The 17857-nt window shown below is 39.9% G+C and overlaps 1 protein-coding gene across 1 annotated transcript in view; it reads right to left on the minus strand.

The window, feature by feature from the left end:
• The window catches only part of BICC1 (BicC family RNA binding protein 1), a 677586-nt gene that overhangs the window by 50676 nt on the left and 609053 nt on the right, over positions 1-17857 (minus strand). Inside the window, exons 15-17 of the mRNA XM_029609769.1 lie at positions 16846-17011; positions 14773-14812; positions 6028-6182 (exon numbers count right to left, since the gene is read on the minus strand). Of these exons, the coding sequence (XP_029465629.1) occupies positions 6028-6182; positions 14773-14812; positions 16846-17011 (361 nt within the window). The remainder of the gene's footprint in view (positions 1-6027; positions 6183-14772; positions 14813-16845; positions 17012-17857) is intronic.

Here is a 17857-nt window from a genome sequence, read left to right on the forward strand (position 1 = left end):
ATTAAACAAACCGTAGCAAAAATGGAAATAAAATGGTCCTGTTCAAAAGTTTGCATACCCTTAGTACTTAATATCATGTATTGCCCCCTTTTGCATCAATGACAGCTTGCAGTCTTGAGATAGTTGTTAATGAGGCTTTTTATTTTCTCATGTAGTAAAGCTGCCCATTTCTCTTGGTAAAATGCCTCCAGATCCTGTAAATTCTTTGGTTGTCTAGCATGAACTGCATGTTTGAGTTCTCCCCAAAATGGCTCAATGATGTTGAGATCAGGAGGACTGTGATGGCCACGCCAGAACCTTCACTTTCTTCTGCTGCAGCCACTGAAGGGTAGACCTGGCTTTATGTTTCAGATCATTGTCATGTTGGAAAGTCCAAGGGCACCCATGCCAGCTTCATAGTTGATGAATGCACATTCTCCTCCAATATTTTCTGATAAGATGGTGCATTCATCCTTCTATCAATTTTGACTAAATTTCCCTGTGCTACCTTAGCTCACACATCCCCAAAACAGCAGAGAACTACTTCCATGCTTCACAGTAGGGATGGTGTGCTTCTACTCATAGGCCTTGTTGACCCCTCTACAAACAGATTTATGGTTGTGACAAAGTTCAGTTTTGGTCTCATCACTACAAATTTTGTTCCAGAAGTTTTGAGACTTCTCTAGGTACTATCTGACATATTGTAAGTGGGCTGTTTTGTGGCTTTGGTAACTGTACCATGCAGCCCATTTTTGTTCAAGTATCTTCTTATTGTGCAGGCTGAAACACCCACACCACTTTGTTTCAGAGAATCCTGTATTTCAGTAAAAGTTGCTTGTGGGTTTTTCTTTGTTCCCAACAAATTTTCCTGGCAGTTGTGTCAGAAATCTTTCTTGGTCTCCCTGACCGTGGCTTGGTGTTAACAGAACCCATAATTTTCCACTTCTTGATCAGTTTGAACAGTACTGATTGGCATTTTCAAATCTTTGCATATCTTTTTATATCCTCTTTCTGATTTATAAAGTTAAACTACTTTTGTTCACAGATCCTTGACAGTTCTTTTGCTATCCTCATGCTTCATAACCAGTGAAGTCTGTGCAGCCCTGGATGAAATGCAAGGGTCTCTTCTCAAGAGCTACGAAAACTATTTATATCCAGACACTAATTACACTCAAAAAAGGTTCAGGTGTGGATCCCTACCATTCACTGCCATCTCAACCTGTGTGTGTCAACTTGAGTGTATATTATCAGCCCAAACATTCAAGGGTATGCAAACTTTTGAACAGGACCATTTTATTATTTCCTTTATTGCTATGGCTTGTTTAATGATTGTTTTGTCTGATCACTCCTATTTTTCTTAAAATGCTACACATCTTACAAATTCTGCCAGCAGTATGTAAACTTATGATCACTGTATATCCAGAATTATTCCCTGTAATTCAATTTAGACTCCCTATCTTTGCAGAAGTGGCACTCAGCCTCAGGAAAGAAAAACATGAGGGAGAAAGAGCAAGGAGTCACATGTTTCTCTAGTATTGTTAGTATACAAGATGGGTGGTCTAATAGGTATAGATTAGTCAGTGCAGGTAATAGGTGAGGGTTACAAGGGTTGATGATATAATGGCTAACTGTTAAAAATATAAACAAAAGTAGACTATGTCTGAGTGGTATTCTTTTCACACAATATTTAACTAACATTGTGAGGGCCAAATTAAGGTGATATCTTAAATAATATTGATAATCACAAACCAACAATGACTTGCAAGATGGAAAAGCTGCAAAGGAAACAATATTTTTCAAAGATTTTCTCAGGAGGCTGTTTGTAAGTGAAAGAATATAATTGCAAGTCAGCAAGATTATGTCTCGATCATTATATAAATGACTTCTCAACAGTATATAAGAGGATAACTTCCCGCTACTGGCCATTTGTCTCAATTATCATCAAGAATAAAAAATATATTCGTTCAGATACTTGCCATTTTCATGTTTGATGACTGAACAGCAAATGATATCCCAAATATGGTCATGTAATTCCTGTGAATATCTGTCAGTGACAGCATCAGAACTTTCATATTCAAGAATTCTTACAATCAGAACTCTCTCAGAAGCATACTCAAGCACACTTTCTGATAAAGAACAAATAGAAGGCATCTGACTCTTGAATTTTGGCCAAGTGATAAGGAGTTAGGAATTCTCTCACCCAGTCAGTCTTTTTTATTTATTGGATAACTAACAATTTACATATTATCTGGAGCAGATTACTCCAGAATACTTAGTACAGTTCAGTATTGCATAATAATAAAATTGTGTTATTCCCAAAATGTTTTTCTCTGTCCTCCTATCACTCCACAGTAAGCTTCCTGTCTCAACAGAATTGCCACTTGTTCAACTAAGAGGATGATTTATATGGTGAGAGATATACTGTTCTGTGGATCATGGAAGACTACTACAGTATAACATAGGGCAATGGGAGAGGAAAAGACTGAAGAGAACAGAAATATAATAGACTAAGCATAATTCTGTCATGATGGGACATAACCCAGACATATTCACTTCCAGTCCTTAAGGACCATAAACTGAGTTGGGTTTCAGTAAATTTGCACAAATATTAATTAGATATGCTTTCATATATTTTATATAAGCAACAGGTTGATTTGCATATTTTAATCTGAAAACCAGGCCTGATTACAGACTTCAGAAGACCATGCCAACTAAGCTATTTATTAAATAATTAACACAACTGAACAGCTCATACTTGGGGGTGGCAGAGAATGAAAGTGGGGCACCACCAATTTGCTGGGCACTACTGAGAAAGAGACTTCCAGTTTTTATTTTAAATTTGTTTTTACAATTTTTCATTTTACTAAACTAATGCATTACAACTTTGGTGTGCCAACTGACATCTCTCAAAGATAGATGCAGTAATATCCAGCCAACTATTCAGTTAATTCTAACAATTACCTATCTGTATACCATCTTCTTTATTTATTTAACAGTTTTCTATACCGACATTAAAATACACATCATATCGGTTTACATTATAACAGCAGGTAGAAATTACATCGAACGGGGAGAAGGGGATGGAGAACAGACAGGAACAAGAGTTAGAGGGGCTCTAACAGGGAGCCCGAGGCAATAGTTAAAATAGAAAAGGGGAGGGGGGAGGAGGAGGGAGCTATTTACAAAGGGAGAGTTGGGGGGGAGAAAAAGTAGGGGCTAAAATTCAAGGAAGGGGTGGAAGGAGGGGGGGCAGATATTTACATGGGCGGTAGGAGGGGGTGGATTGTAGCAAAGCTAGTCCGGAAAGGCTTGGTGGAAAAGCCAGGTTTTTAGCATTTTGCGGAATTTATTTGGGCATGACTCCAGGCGGAGGTTTGATGGCAGAGCATTCCATTGGGTTGGGCCTGCAATTGAGAGGGCACGGTCTCTTGTTGAAGTTAGTCTGGCACTCTTAAGGGGTGGGACTTGAAGGGTAAGTTTGTGGTTTGCTCTGGTAGGGCGGGTGGAATGTGTGAGACGGAACGGTTCATTGAGCCAGGTGGAGTTATCTTTGTATATAGCTTTATGTATGATGGTGAGTGATTTGAAGAGTATGCGTGATGGGATGGGAAGCCAATGCAGGTCTTTTAGGATAGGGGTTATGTGGTCTGTTTTTCTAGCGTTGCTAATTATCCTTGCAGTAGCATTTTGGAGGATCTGTAAGGGTTTAATGGTGGAGTAGGGGAGACCAAGGTATAGCGAGTTGCAGTAGTCTAACTTGGATGACATAGTGGCTTGGATGACGGTTTTGACGTCATGCGTGTGGAGCAGTGGCTTGAGCTTTTTTATGATGTTGAGTTTATAAAAGCCACCTTTCAGTACAGAGCTAATGTGTTTTTTTAGGTTCAGTAATGGGTCGATTAGGACGCCAAGGTTCCGAACTGCGGGTTGTGATGTGAGAGAGAGGGCCATTCGGTCATTGGTGGGAATGGATTTGAGGGTCTGGTGGTTATGGATAAGTATGAGCTCAGTTTTGGAAGAATTGAGGGCAAGTTGTAGAGATGTGAGGAGGGAGTTAATGGAGGTGAGGCAGTCCTCCCAGTAGCTTATCGTGGCAGCCAGGGATTCACGTAGTGGGATGATGATCTGAACATCATGTAAAATTTGAGGCCGAGTTCAGTAAGGTGATGACAGAGGGGGAGGAGGTAGATGTTGAAGAGGGTAGAGGAGAGGGAGGAACCTTGGGGGACACCCTGGGAGAGGGTGAAGTGTGAGGATTCGTGATTTCTGATTTTAACAGAGAAACGTCTGTTTGTCAGGTATGATTTGAACCAGAGGAGGGCTATGCCGGAGATACCTATATCTGCTAGGCGGGAGATGAGTAGATTGTGGCTTATAGTGTCAAAGGCTGCAGATATATCAAGAAAGGCAATGAGATAGTTGTGTCCGTGGTCAAGACCGGTGAGGAGGGAGTCAGTGAGTGATAGTAGGAGGGTTTCGGTGTTCAGGTTTTTTTCGAAAGCCAAATTGGGAGGAGTGAAGGATGTTATCATCTTCGAGATAGTCCATCAGTTGTGTGTTTACTACTCTCTCCAAGACTTTTGCAATGAATGGGAGATTTGAGATGGGACAGTAGTTTGATGGGTCTTTGGGGTCAAGTGTAGGTTTCTTGATAAGGGGTTTGACAATAGCATGTTTTAGGGAATCAGGAACGGAGCCGGATGCTAGTGAGCAGTTGATGATATCTGCTAAGGGTTTTGCTATAGTGTTGGGAATGGAGAGTAGGGATTTGGTAGGTATGGTATCGGATGGGTGGGATGCTGGTTTGATTTTTTTGAGGATGGACTCTATTTCCTTGGAGGAGGTGAGATCAATGGAGTGGAGCGAACTTTTATGGGATTGCGGGGTTTGATTGTGAGAGGGAGTGTTTGAAAGGTGGGTGGTGGTTTGGGGGAATCTGAGGAGGAGGTTGGCTATTTTGTTGTGGAAGTAAAGGGCTAGTTCTTGACATTTGGAGCTGGCTTCCTCATCGGTGATAGTGGGGATGATGGGTTTGGTGAGGGCTGCAACATAGGAGAATAGGACCTTGGGATTAAATGTGTATTGGTGAATCTTGGTGGCGTAATAGTCACGTTTATTTTTTTGAATGGTAAGGCGATATGTGTGTAGGTATGTTTTGTAGGATGCGGAGTGCTGCGAGGTAGGGTCTTTGCGCCAGGCTCTCTCTTTTTGTCTGAGGGTGAGTTTCATTTGGTGTAGTTCTGTGTTGTACCAGGGCTTGCTGTTGGAAGAAGGTGTGTGTTTGTGGGTAATGAGAGGGCATAAGGTGTTAGCCATGTCCTGGGAGAGTTTACTCCATGAGTTGAGTGCCGTATCAGGGGATGTGCAGTCAAGTTTATTTAAGGAGTCAGTGAGGGCAGCGGTGAGCTCTTCGGATGAGCAGGGTTTGCGGAAAGAGAATGAGTTGTTTTGGGGCTGATTGCAGGTGGAAGTGGTATTTATGGTGAGATGGGATTCAATAAGGGAGTGGTCAGACCATGGTACAGGGGTACATGTGGGTGGTGAGGGGGCCTGAATGTTAGAGTTGATAAATACGAGGTCTAGGGTGTGCCCTGCTTTGTGTGTGGGAGTGGTTATAATTTGGGAGAAGCCTAAGGCCTGTAGGGCAGATAGTATGGTTTCACAGGATGGTGAGAGGGGAGAGGAGTCAACGTGGAGATTGAAATCTCCCAGTATAATGGCTGGTTTTTCGTTGTTGATATTGTTAGATACGATTTCGATGAGGGGGGAGGGATTGTGTTCTAGTAGGCCTGGGGGGGCGTAAACAATGCATATTTGAAGGTCAGTGGATCTGAATAGGCCAACTTCAAGCTTGGGGTGGGGGCAGGTCTTGATGGGCCTGAGGTTGAGGGTTTTTTTGGCTATTAGGAGTAGTCCTCCACCTCTTTTTTTCGGTCTGGGTTGGGAGAAAATGTCATAGGTGTGTAATGGGAGTTGGTTTAGGATCACAGTATCTGTGTCCAACACAAAGCTGTTCACACAACATGAAAATACAGTTCATAGCAATACCTCATATGTTGTCGACATAGTTGGCTTATAAGGCACATGATTTGCTCTTCTTAGCTCCTTGATAGTTTCTGCAGGCATCGATTTGGAGAATCCAAGACCACTCCAAGTATTTGTTGGCGTTCTTACTTCTGTCACTACTGGCTTTTTTAACATAGCTTTACAAAATAAAAGGAAGATATACATTTTTCTGTAATCTGTGTGTTCACATAAAATACTAATAATGCTTGCAGGCAGATACCTCTCACTGAACCCATTAAATGGATAGACATTATCAAGGTTTTAAGTAACAGTACTAGATACATATTTAGCCTACTTTTTGAAACAAAAGATGACTTATGTGGTCACACTGTGTGTGTCTGTCTGTCCCCCATTAATAACTGTCTCACTTGGTGTCCTAGTGACATTACCAATGGTTGTCAGGGGCGCTAAGAGGAGCCTGAATTTGGTATTTTCCATGAATGCAGATATGCAATTATGTCATCCAATAAACTTTTCTGCAATAACACCATCTAATAACTTTTTATTTTTTCATCCAATCCACACCAAATATTCAGGACATGTCATGGGGTCTACAAGGATCATGAAAGGGGATTTTTTGGGGGGGAAGCCATGTAGTCCACAAATATGCATGTACAGTTATTTCACCTAATAACTTTGATTCTGCATTTGACCCACTCTAAATTTTCAGGAGATGTTAGAGCAGCCAAGAAGAATCTGACATAAGTATTTTTTTTTTCTAGATGCACATAGACATTCTGGAAAGCAGGCTCTATTAATTCTGTGTGGAACTTCTAGTTAAAATAATTCAATTTTTGTTTCATATTATCATCCACTTCTGTTTAATTCTGTTAAAACAAAATATACTTTTGTTCCTGGTATGGTTTAAATAAATTGGGATGTAGCTATTCCATGTGTCAATACAAAAACACCACAGAGATGCATCCAAAGTACGTATACAGTCACAACACTAGGAAATAGTGGGGTACCTATAATTTTAAAAGATGTTAATACATCTTGAAGTCACCATGGGCAAAAATCAAATGGTAATAAGGCCAACAAAGTATAAAGTAAAAAGGTAACTACAAAGCTGAAGCTTTAAATGCATGAGTAATTAATAAATCATACATAGCTTCCTCCCCCCCCCCCCCCCCCCAAAGAAATGAAACACTAGGGCTTTTAAATAAAGGGCCTTTGTACTTAAAATGATAGCATTGCTCTTCAAGATGAACAAACAGGATATGCTGCTTCAGTTCATTATTCTTTATTGTATAGTAAATATTTGATTTATATTCCACTTTTTCAGGCATTTCAAAGTGAATTAAACTCAGGTACTGCGAGTATTTCTCCATTACCAGAATGCTCAGAATCTAAATTGGTACTTAAAGGAATGAAGCGTGAAGGGACTTGTTCAAGATACAAGGAGCAGCAGCGAGATTTGAATTCTGACTTCCCTTGTTTACAGTCCACTGTTATAACCACTAGGCTACTCTACCAAAGGTAGAGTCGGAGAGCTCGACCCGCCCCCGAATCAGCAGTCACAGGGACCAACCAATCAGGGGCAGCCCTTGCCGGCATTTAAATCCCAGACCTGCTAGGCGTTGCGCTCCGAAGGTGCGCGACAAAGGGGCCCGCCCCTTTGTGCGCCCCTTCGTGCAGCACCGGAGTGCCACCTCAATCTTCTCCTGCTGACACAGTCAATCCCCCACTCTATTTACACCAGATCACACTATTCCTGCCCCTCCAGCTCTGAGACACCGGTAGCACTACTCAATCTACAAATACCTTAACTTTCTGGTTCCAACACTCAACCATAACAGCCAATCCAATAACAGCCTTCAATTAAACCCACCTCATCCTCGACAGCTACAACAAGCCTATTCCACTTCATTCTTAACTGCTTCAATAAGCCTGCTCAAACAATCACCCTCAATAGCATCTAAACCTACTAAATCTATTAAAATCTCTCAGAGGTCATCTTAATGTACTGTATCTCATCCAGACCTCAGCAAGGCACCTTCCAGCACTCATCCAGACCTCAGCAAGCATCCTCCTGCACTCTTCCATATCGTCCCTACCCCCCACCGGGGCTACTCAATCAAAAATATCACCAGGATACAAGCGTTTCCCATCCTTATTATCTCACACCCATTCTTTAATAGAGATAAACTACCCACTCTCAATCATCAATGCTCAAAGAGTTCATTGATCCCCATCATGACCTCTCCTCTAACTCAATTCCTGGGCCTCTCTCTATTCACCCTAACGCTTCTCAACTCTCAATCCCTTAAAAAAAAAAAAAAAAATCACACATCCTCAATGACTACCTCCTGGACATCCAACCTGATATCTGCGCAATCACCAAAACTTGGTTGCAAAACACAGATACTGCTTTAATTAATCAACTCCCATTACAACTGTACGACATCTTCTCTACACCCAGACTTAAAAAAAAGAGGGGGCGGAATACCGTTAGCCGCAAAAAAAGAACTGAGACTATCACATCAAACCTTGAAATCGATGAATAAACTAGAAATTGGATTATTCAAATCCATTCAGCTACAAATTTGTCTAATATACGCCTCCCCCCCCCCCCCCGGGCTTCTAGAGTCAGACTCTTCTCCGCTCATTGAAATTATAGCCAAACACATCAATACAGACTCCCCAGCCATCATTTTAGGAGACTAACATCCACGCTGACTCCCCATCTCCTACTCCCAACTGTGAAGCCCTCCTATCTTCTTTCCAGGCCATAGGCTTCGAACAAATTATAAACAAACCCACCTATAAAGCAGGCCACACTCTGGACCTCATTTTCTTAAAAGAATCCATCTCACCCAATGCCCTCCCCCCCCCCCCCCCCCCCCCCCCCCCCCCCCACATGTGCCCCCATCCCCTGGTCAGATCATTCGTTGATATCTACTGAACTATCAATAAAGAAGAAACTGACTCCCTTCATCTCCAAATCAACAATCCATTTCAGAAAACAATGTTCCATGGACGACCTCAGTGCCAACCTGGCCAAGGACCTACCCAACCTGACCCTCTCCACCGCCGACACTGCCATGACTTCATGGCATAACATCACGCTCTCAGTAGCAAATAAAATTTGCCCTATGATTTCCAAAGAAATCAATTCAGCACATCCTAACAAAAAACCTTGGTTCTCGATAGTACTAAAAAACCTCAAACAAGACCTACGACACAAAGAGCAACGTTGGCGTAAGGATCCCTCCTCTGCCTATCAGACCATCTATAAAACCACTATGAACCACTACAGGACCGCCATATTACGCACAAAGAGATTTCTATGCCAAAAAAATACATAACTTTCTGTATGACCCAAAAACACTATTTTCATATGTCTCAGCCCTTACTACACCTGTTCCACCAGTCATCCCAGAAGAAGCCGCCCAATACAAATCCACCGAATTGGCATTATTCTTCGATAAGAAAATCAACAACTTACTCGCACCTCTGACTACCTCAAACACCCAGCCTCCTCCCATCTACAAACCATCACCATCTACTCACAAACCACTACTAGAATCATTTGAACTCACATCTTACTTGGAAATTGAATCCTTAATCAAGAAAATGAAGCCATCGTCACATCCAACTGACCAGATACCTACTAAATTCTTACTTACCATTCCAAACACTATAGCCAAACCACTGGCAGACATCATAAATTGTTCCCTCGCTCAAGGATCTGTCCCAGACTCTTTGAAATCTGCTTCTCTAAAACCCCTACTAAAGAAACCCAACCTGGATCCAGCCAACCCCGCAAACTTTTGCCCCATCGCAAACTTACCATTCATTGCCAAACTTATGGAAAAATTAGTCAACAACCAACTCACAGACTTCTTAGAGACTCAACATTCTCTACCCTTCCCAGTTTGGATTCTGGAAACGCTTAAACATGGAATCACTTTTACTCTCGTTAACAGACAACATCCTGATGGGCCTAGACAAAGGCCAATCCTACCTTATGGCCCTTCTCGACACAGTAAACCATGCAATCCTCATCAACCATCTGCGGAAATCGGCATCACAGGCTCAGCACTCAATTGGTTCAAATCTTTCCTCAACAATAGGAACTACAAGGTGAGAATAAACGACAAAGAATCCCAGCCCATCCCTTCCAATCATGGTGTACCCCAGGGTTCCTTGCTATCCCCCACACTGTTTAATATCTATCTGCTTCCCTTATGCCAGCCACTAGAAAGTCTTAACCTAATTCACTTTATATACGCTGACGATGTGCAGCTCTTAATCCCTATCACCAATCCCACCTCCAACACCCTGAACTTCTGGAACAACTGCCTTCTTTCCATCAATCACCTACTTGCAAGTCTCAATCTCGTTCTTAGCACTTCCAAAACAGAACTTGTATTCATCTCTCCGAATGACAATAACCCCCTTATCAGCAACCCACTCTCACCATTAGTAAACCAGGTGAGAGACCTCAGAGCTATTCTTGACACCAGAATGAACCTCAAAAAGTTCATTAACACCACCACTAAGGAATGCTTCCACAAACTAAATGTTCTAAAACAGCTAAGACCCCTCCTTCACTTTCACGATTACCGCTCAGTCCTACAAGCCATACTGTTTTCAAAGATCGATTACTGCAACGCGCTTCTCCTAGGCCTCCCATCCTCCTCAACCAAACCGCTACAGATGCTTCAAAATGCCGCAGCCAGGATCCTTACAAACTCTCGCCGTAAGGACCATATCACACCAATCCTTAAAAACTTACACTGGTTACCCATCAATTATAGAATACTGTTCAAGACCCTGTCCATCATCCACAAGACCATCTACCATCAATCCACACTCCAACTCAAAATACCACTCGAACTTCACGCTTCCACAAGACCGATCAGATCGGCATACAAAGGATCTCTCCAAGCTCCCCCCAATAAATCCACTAGTCACACCTCTATTCAGAAACAAGCCCTGTCCACTGCTGGACCATGTCAATGGAATCTACTTCCCCCAGAACTTCGCCAGGATCAATGCCCTTTTCTCCTTCAGAAAGAAACTGAAAACTTGGCTGTTCTCGCAAGCCTTCCCTTGATGGATCACTCCACATCTATCGAAGACACTCTTCCCTTAATTTTTCACAGTCCCCCCCCCCCCCCTCCCCTGGATCATTCCTTACACAGTTCAATTTTGCCTATTAGGCAATCGCCTTAAGCCAGTATCATATGTTGATTGTTACTTACTTTACACTTTAGAGTTATGTTAAACTAATTCCTTTGCTTTTAATTCTTCTGTTCTGTAAACCCTTGTTCATAGTTAATCCTTGTTCATTGTAACTTTCTTCTATTTAATTGGTTACCCCTGATTACGCTGTAAACCGGTACGATAAGACCTTCGTCTTGAGCATCGGTATATTAAAAGAATTTAAATAAATAAAATAAATGATGATCAGCATCTGCTTACTACACACATATTGGATAGACTGGAATTGGATTAGCTGATTGAATACAATAGACTGAATACATACATTTATATTCCAGCACATTATACTAGCAGGCACCTTAATATATTTGAAATCAACATGTGCTCTCAACTAAACTAAAGGATATACTTCAAAAAGTATGGCAATTTTATGTATATATCACACACATTATAATCTCAAAATAATAAAGTGGTATAAAGCCTGTCTACAATTTTTACTTTTATTTATACAAAATACAGAAAATTATATAAAAAATGTTTATTCTTAATTAATAAGATACACATAGAAAAAGTTCAAGAACAATTTACAATTAACAATTCATCTAATAGCAATAAGATCACACACCCATACAACCATTCACACAAAATTAAAACCAAATCCAACCAAGTTTTCTAAATATCTCCCAACATGTTTTGCTAAACAAAGGTTCTTCGGGGGAGTTCAGTTTAATTGCATAATCACAATCAAATTGATGTTTCTGTGCACTTTTGAAAATGGCATGTTCTTATACTTCTTTATCTCAAACGCCGATCCATTTCTTCAAATGATAAATCATATACGTGTATCCTTCCAAATCTATTTATAAAAATATATAATAAATTTATCCAAAAAAACAATTAAAATACAAAAATAGAAAGAAAATCTTTTAAAAAAAAAACCCCCAAACCTCAAATCCCGATCATATATATCAACAAAAGACAACCTTCCTTCAATTTTTCACACAGTTCCTATCTGTAAAAATCAAATATATATTGAAGGAAACTTTATATATAATTATGAGCATAGAATTATAAAAATGGGAAAAGTTGAAATTTTTCAAGATCCAAACAGAGCCAAAACACACCTCGGTGCAAAGTTTACCGACCACATTGGTGCCGCAATGTCATTTTTGAGACAGATGACTAACACCGTCCAATCAGATTATATAGTATGGGAGGGCCAATCATGAATCATTAATTTAGAAACATGCCACCCAATCAATCTTGTCATTTAAACCATTTGGAACAAGAGTTTTCAAGAAAATGATCTAATGCTGTTCAACTCGTAACATGGTCTTATTAATCTCTCCACCCGTTCTGCTAATTATTTGATGAAGCACAAAAAACTGAAGATCATCCATAGAATGTCGATATTGTTGCCAACGCTCAACAAGAGGAGCACTTGCAACCAAATTACGAATCCTACTACAATGTTCTGCAATACGTGTTTTTAACTTTCTAGTGGTTTTACCAACATAGAAAAGATTACAAGGACAACGGACAATATATATGAACGACACTGATTGACACGTTGTCCTAGATCTAAAAAAAATCTCTTTTCCAAATACAGGGTGAATAAAAGATTTCACTGATAAAGATAATCTACATACCCAACAATTCATACAAGGACTATGTCCCACTAATGATCTATCCAATGCATCTAATGCTATCATGTCCGAATGTACCAAAATATCTCTTAAATTCCTTGATTTATGGAAAAAAACGGTAAATCTTTCAAACCTGGAAAACCTTGTACTAAATGCCTTTTTTTTTTGTTTTTTTTAATGATCTGAATTAAATCCCCAACTTGATTGGAAAACGGCAAAACACAAACTAGAGATGGAGGATCAGGAGACTTCAATGGGGTCAAAAGAAGATCTCTGTTAATAAATCATGCCCTCTTGTAAGCCTGATGAGCTACATGATTCAGGTACCCTCTGGCTAAAAATCTCTTACAAAGGTCTCCAGCATGCTTTTTAAAATCCTTGAACAAAATCCTTGAACAAACTTTTCTCACTCGAAAAAATTGACTGATCGGGATGTTCTCCCTAATGTATTTAGGGTGAAAACTACTAAAATGTAAAAAGACATTTTTATCAGTTGCTTTTCTATGCAACTCAGTAGAGAGAACACCCCCATCAATATGTATCATCATATCTAAAAAAGATATGATGTGTATGTATGCTATATGTAAATTTCAAATTGGTATACTGATTTAACTGTTCAAAAAATTCATCAAAATTAGTATGTGATCCTGACCAGATAATGAAAATGTTGTCAATATAACGGCACCACACCTTAAACTTAAACAAAGACGACGTATAAACATATCACTTTTCAAAAGAAGTGACACAAACACGTCAAATTGGGGGCCATAGTGGCCCCTATTGCAATCCCATGAACTCATCTTTGAACAAAAAGTAATTTTTGGCTAAAGCAATTGATGCCAATTGTACCAGAAAGTGAGTGGGGACTTCTAAGTCTGGGTCTCCAATATCTGATCTATCAACTGAATGGTGGCCACCTGCGGAATACTAGAATATAGTGATTCAATAACCATAGACATCAAAAAACACTGATTCTGTCCATCCTGGGAAGGGCATCCAACACCTTAATAAAGTGAGAGGAGTCTCTAATGTAGGAGCTTGCTAAAGATACAAACTGTTGCAAAAAATGATCCACAAAAATTGACAAAGGCTCCAGAAACAATAGGTCTTCCAGGAGGGGAAACCAAGGATTTATGTACTTTAGGAAGTACATAAACTGGAATTCTAGAATTATGTTGTACCAAAAAAAAAGCTGCCTCCTTTATTGTCACCCAGCCAACACTATCTGTATCTGTGTTTCAACTTTTCCCATTTTTGTAATTCTATGCTCAATTATATATAGATAAAGTTTCCTTCAATATATATTTGATTTTTACAGATACAAACTGTGTGAAAAATTGAAGGAAGGTTGCCTTTTGTTGATGTATATGAGCATAGATCAGGATTTGAGGTTTTTTTCTATTTTTGTATTGTAATTGTTTTTTTGATAAATTTATTATATATTTTTATAAATAGACTTGGAAGGATACATGTATATGATTTATCATTTGAAGAAATGGATCAGTGTTTGAGATAAAGAAGTATAAGAACGTGCCATTTTCAAAAATGAACAGGAACATCAATTCAGTTGTCATATGTGATTAAAGTTAACTCCCCTGAAAAAGCTTTGTATAGCAAAACATGTTGGGAGATATTTAGAAAACTTGGCTAGATTTGGTTTTAATTTTGTGTGAATGGTTGTATGGGTGTGTGATCTTATTACTTTTAGATGAATTAATTGTAAATTGTTCCTGAACTTTTTGTGTATCTTATTAAGAATAAAAATGTTTTCATATAATTTTCTGTATTTTGTATAAAAGTAAAAATTATAGACAGGTTATTATATCACTCAACTAAACTAAAGCAGCAACTTCCCCCTTTCTGATGAGCTGACAAATAGTACTACAATAAAGGTCACACTTGAACCACATACCTTTGGTTGCTAAGAGCTTCTTCTGTTCATAGTCAAATGCCTAAAAATGAAAGAGAGAAGATGACGATTGTCACAGTAACTAAATGCCAGTTCAGTATTGAGCTCCTTTCAAAAACAAAACAAAGGTTTTGAATGTGGTCCATGATTTTACCTAGGCTGAATGCTAAGTCCTACACAATAATGGAATGGTAAATTAATGAAGCACAATATATTAAAACCTTCATTTAAATTAGCATGTTAGGATAATTAATGCATTACAATTGTAAGCATTTTATTTGAATGAAGTAATGCTAGTCTCAGTAGTAAATGTAACTAATATGACTATCACTCATTATATGATAATTCCTTTTTCTAAGCACACAGCATATAAACTGTGAGCTTTTTTCCTCAATAGTACACTAGCCTATTCCAATTGGGTAGGTACCCTCCATGCTAGTTGCTAATCTATAAAATGCAAGTAATCATTAACCTGATAACTATTTTCTTAATCTAATCTTCTTTGGGCCTGATTCATCAATTGCTTTTCCCATAGATACAAACAGAGTGAATGTCTTTAATGATTCAAACCCTTTGTAATGGGTCAGAGAAAACCATGCTGTTCTCCCAAGAGAGAAGACTAGTGAGAGACTTATAACACCAAATTCTTCAATCATTACTCCCAAGTTGCTAAGGTTATCTTGAAACACTCCTTCCATTTCCTGAATTTAAGCTATTTCAGTGAGTTACTATAAATTTTTATCTGCTAGTGAAACTACCTAGTAATAAACTTGAATAGCAGCTGAGGGATTAGAAAAGCAGGATGAAAGCCATGGTTCAAATCCTGCAGACACTCCTTGTGAACTGGGCAAGTCACTTCACCCTCCACTGTCTCAGATAAAAAGAGGTGAATATTGAAATCCCAATGCGCACATTAATTAGAGGATATGTGAAAAAGTCGGGCTCGCATGCACCAAGCAGATTTTAAAATCCACGGAGATATGCACGAATCTCCCATAAAGAGCACATCTCGAAAGTTTTCAAAAGTAGCGGGGCATGGTTGTTTCAGGGCTTGAACCTAAAATGTGCATGTAAATACTGATGTTACCCAGTGTGCGCTGAGGCCCCCTGGCACATAACTTTACTTCTGCTATGGATCCCATGTAAGTTAAAATTTAAAGAAAACTAGGTAGATCGGGGTTTTAATGATGGGGGCTAACTGGGCGGGCATGAAGGACTTATTTCTAAACAGAGCAAACTGGTAAAACTGGGATTGGTGCTGCCATGCACCCCTTTAAAAATCCCCCAATTTACATGGTAGAATCGGGATGTGTGTGCACATGCGCACACCCACTTCAAATTTGATGTGCACGTGCATGGCCAGACTATTTTATAACATGAGCACATATGTGCATGTATGTTATAAAATGACTGTACCTGGGTGCAGGCCAACGTACGTGCACAAATGCACGCACGTGCGCCAATTTGAAAGTTACCGGCCCCAATTGTAAACCCTCTGGGGATAGGAAAATATCTGCAGTACCTGAATGTGATCTGCTTTTAAGTGTCACAAAAGGTAAATATAAAATAACTAAATTGTTATTTATGAATGTCTCCCTAAAAGTTTTCCTGTCCACCTATGTTAATGTATTCCGCCCCTGAGGCGACTGTTCAGTTCCTTGTAAACCGGTGCGATATGTATGCTATACAGGAACATCGGTATATAAAAATTATAAATAAATAAATAAATAGTCCTTGTCCAAGCCATCTTGCAATTGCCTCTTAAAACATTTCCCCCAATCTGAGTTGCACATAATTTCTTATGTAAACTTTATTGAAAGTCACCAAAGATTTGTTTCTATAAAATGGAATTGATTCAAATGCTTTCTATGGAAAGTATATGCAACAATCAATTTTTCTTCTCTGTCCATATGGTAGATTTAACAAAAAAAGGAAAATTTACTGACCAAACCGCCTCCTTGCAGATGACTTCTAATGCAATACAAACAAAATCCTATAACTATTCCTCATCTTTTATCTTCCAAGACTATGTTTCCATTTACATGCTGATGCAGTGAGATTGCATGAAAGCCAGACCTGCATGTTGACATATGATGGCTGAGGGGCGAGACGTACTCTCTCTGAATTTTGCTGGGCAGCAGCTGCCCTTTCTGCTGCTCGTTCACTCCCAGGAGCCTTTTTATCTGCTACAGGACCCTCAGCAGCACTCAATTCAGAATCTGACCGCAATCTATCAGTGGTGCTGCAAAATACAAATACAAGATTGTTTGTGTTTTGCCAAATTTTATTTTTCTTAGCATTCAGTCAGGTGAATCCAGAACAAGTGGGTTATGTACCTCTACCAGAGATGAAGACGGAGCAAACTGATGTCACAGTATATATACCTCTGCAGGGACATCAGCCTGCCAGTATTCTCTGTCTCCAGCAGATGGTGAACGTGCATCTCCTTACTGGGGATTGCTTCAATTTGAAAAAGGGAGAAATAAGGAAAGTAAATTTGCCCCGTTCTCCTGAAGTGATACCAACTGGTCCCTCCCCTAGTTGAGAATTCTTGAGGTGATTTCTATGGCCCTCAGATGAGTGCCTTGGTCAGTTAGCTGATTTTCAGCTGGCGTGGACTTAGCTGCTTAAGCAACTGAAAGGCAATGGGTGCAAGAAGCAGAGCACAGCAGTGAGGCAGATGCCCTCTCCCTCCACAGCCAGAGACCATGTCTGTACTCAGCCAGGTAAGGCGCCTTTTTTTTTCCATTCTCCTCACCGATAATAGTGATATAACAAGACCGGGAAACTCACTGAACTTGTTGGGGACGTTTTGGACTCTGAATTGCTCCTGAATTGCAATGAATGACAGCAAAACCGCAACGCCTAGGCCCGGACAAGTACCGCCAAACAGAACTCAAAATGGTGCCGGCGGCTGGTTCCCCCTCGTCCCCCGAATGCCGCGATGGGAAAGTCATGGAGATTGTGGAGGCCGTAGTCTCGGCGCTGGACGAGAAGTTCGATAAATTGTATCAGAAATTTGAAGATATGAGCCAGCTTTTTACAGAATCTACTACGCGCCTCCATGAAGCGGAAATTCAGATCTCAA

Source organism: Rhinatrema bivittatum, chromosome 7 (genome assembly GCF_901001135.1).
Source record: "Rhinatrema bivittatum chromosome 7, aRhiBiv1.1, whole genome shotgun sequence".
NCBI lineage: Eukaryota > Metazoa > Chordata > Amphibia > Gymnophiona > Rhinatrematidae > Rhinatrema > Rhinatrema bivittatum.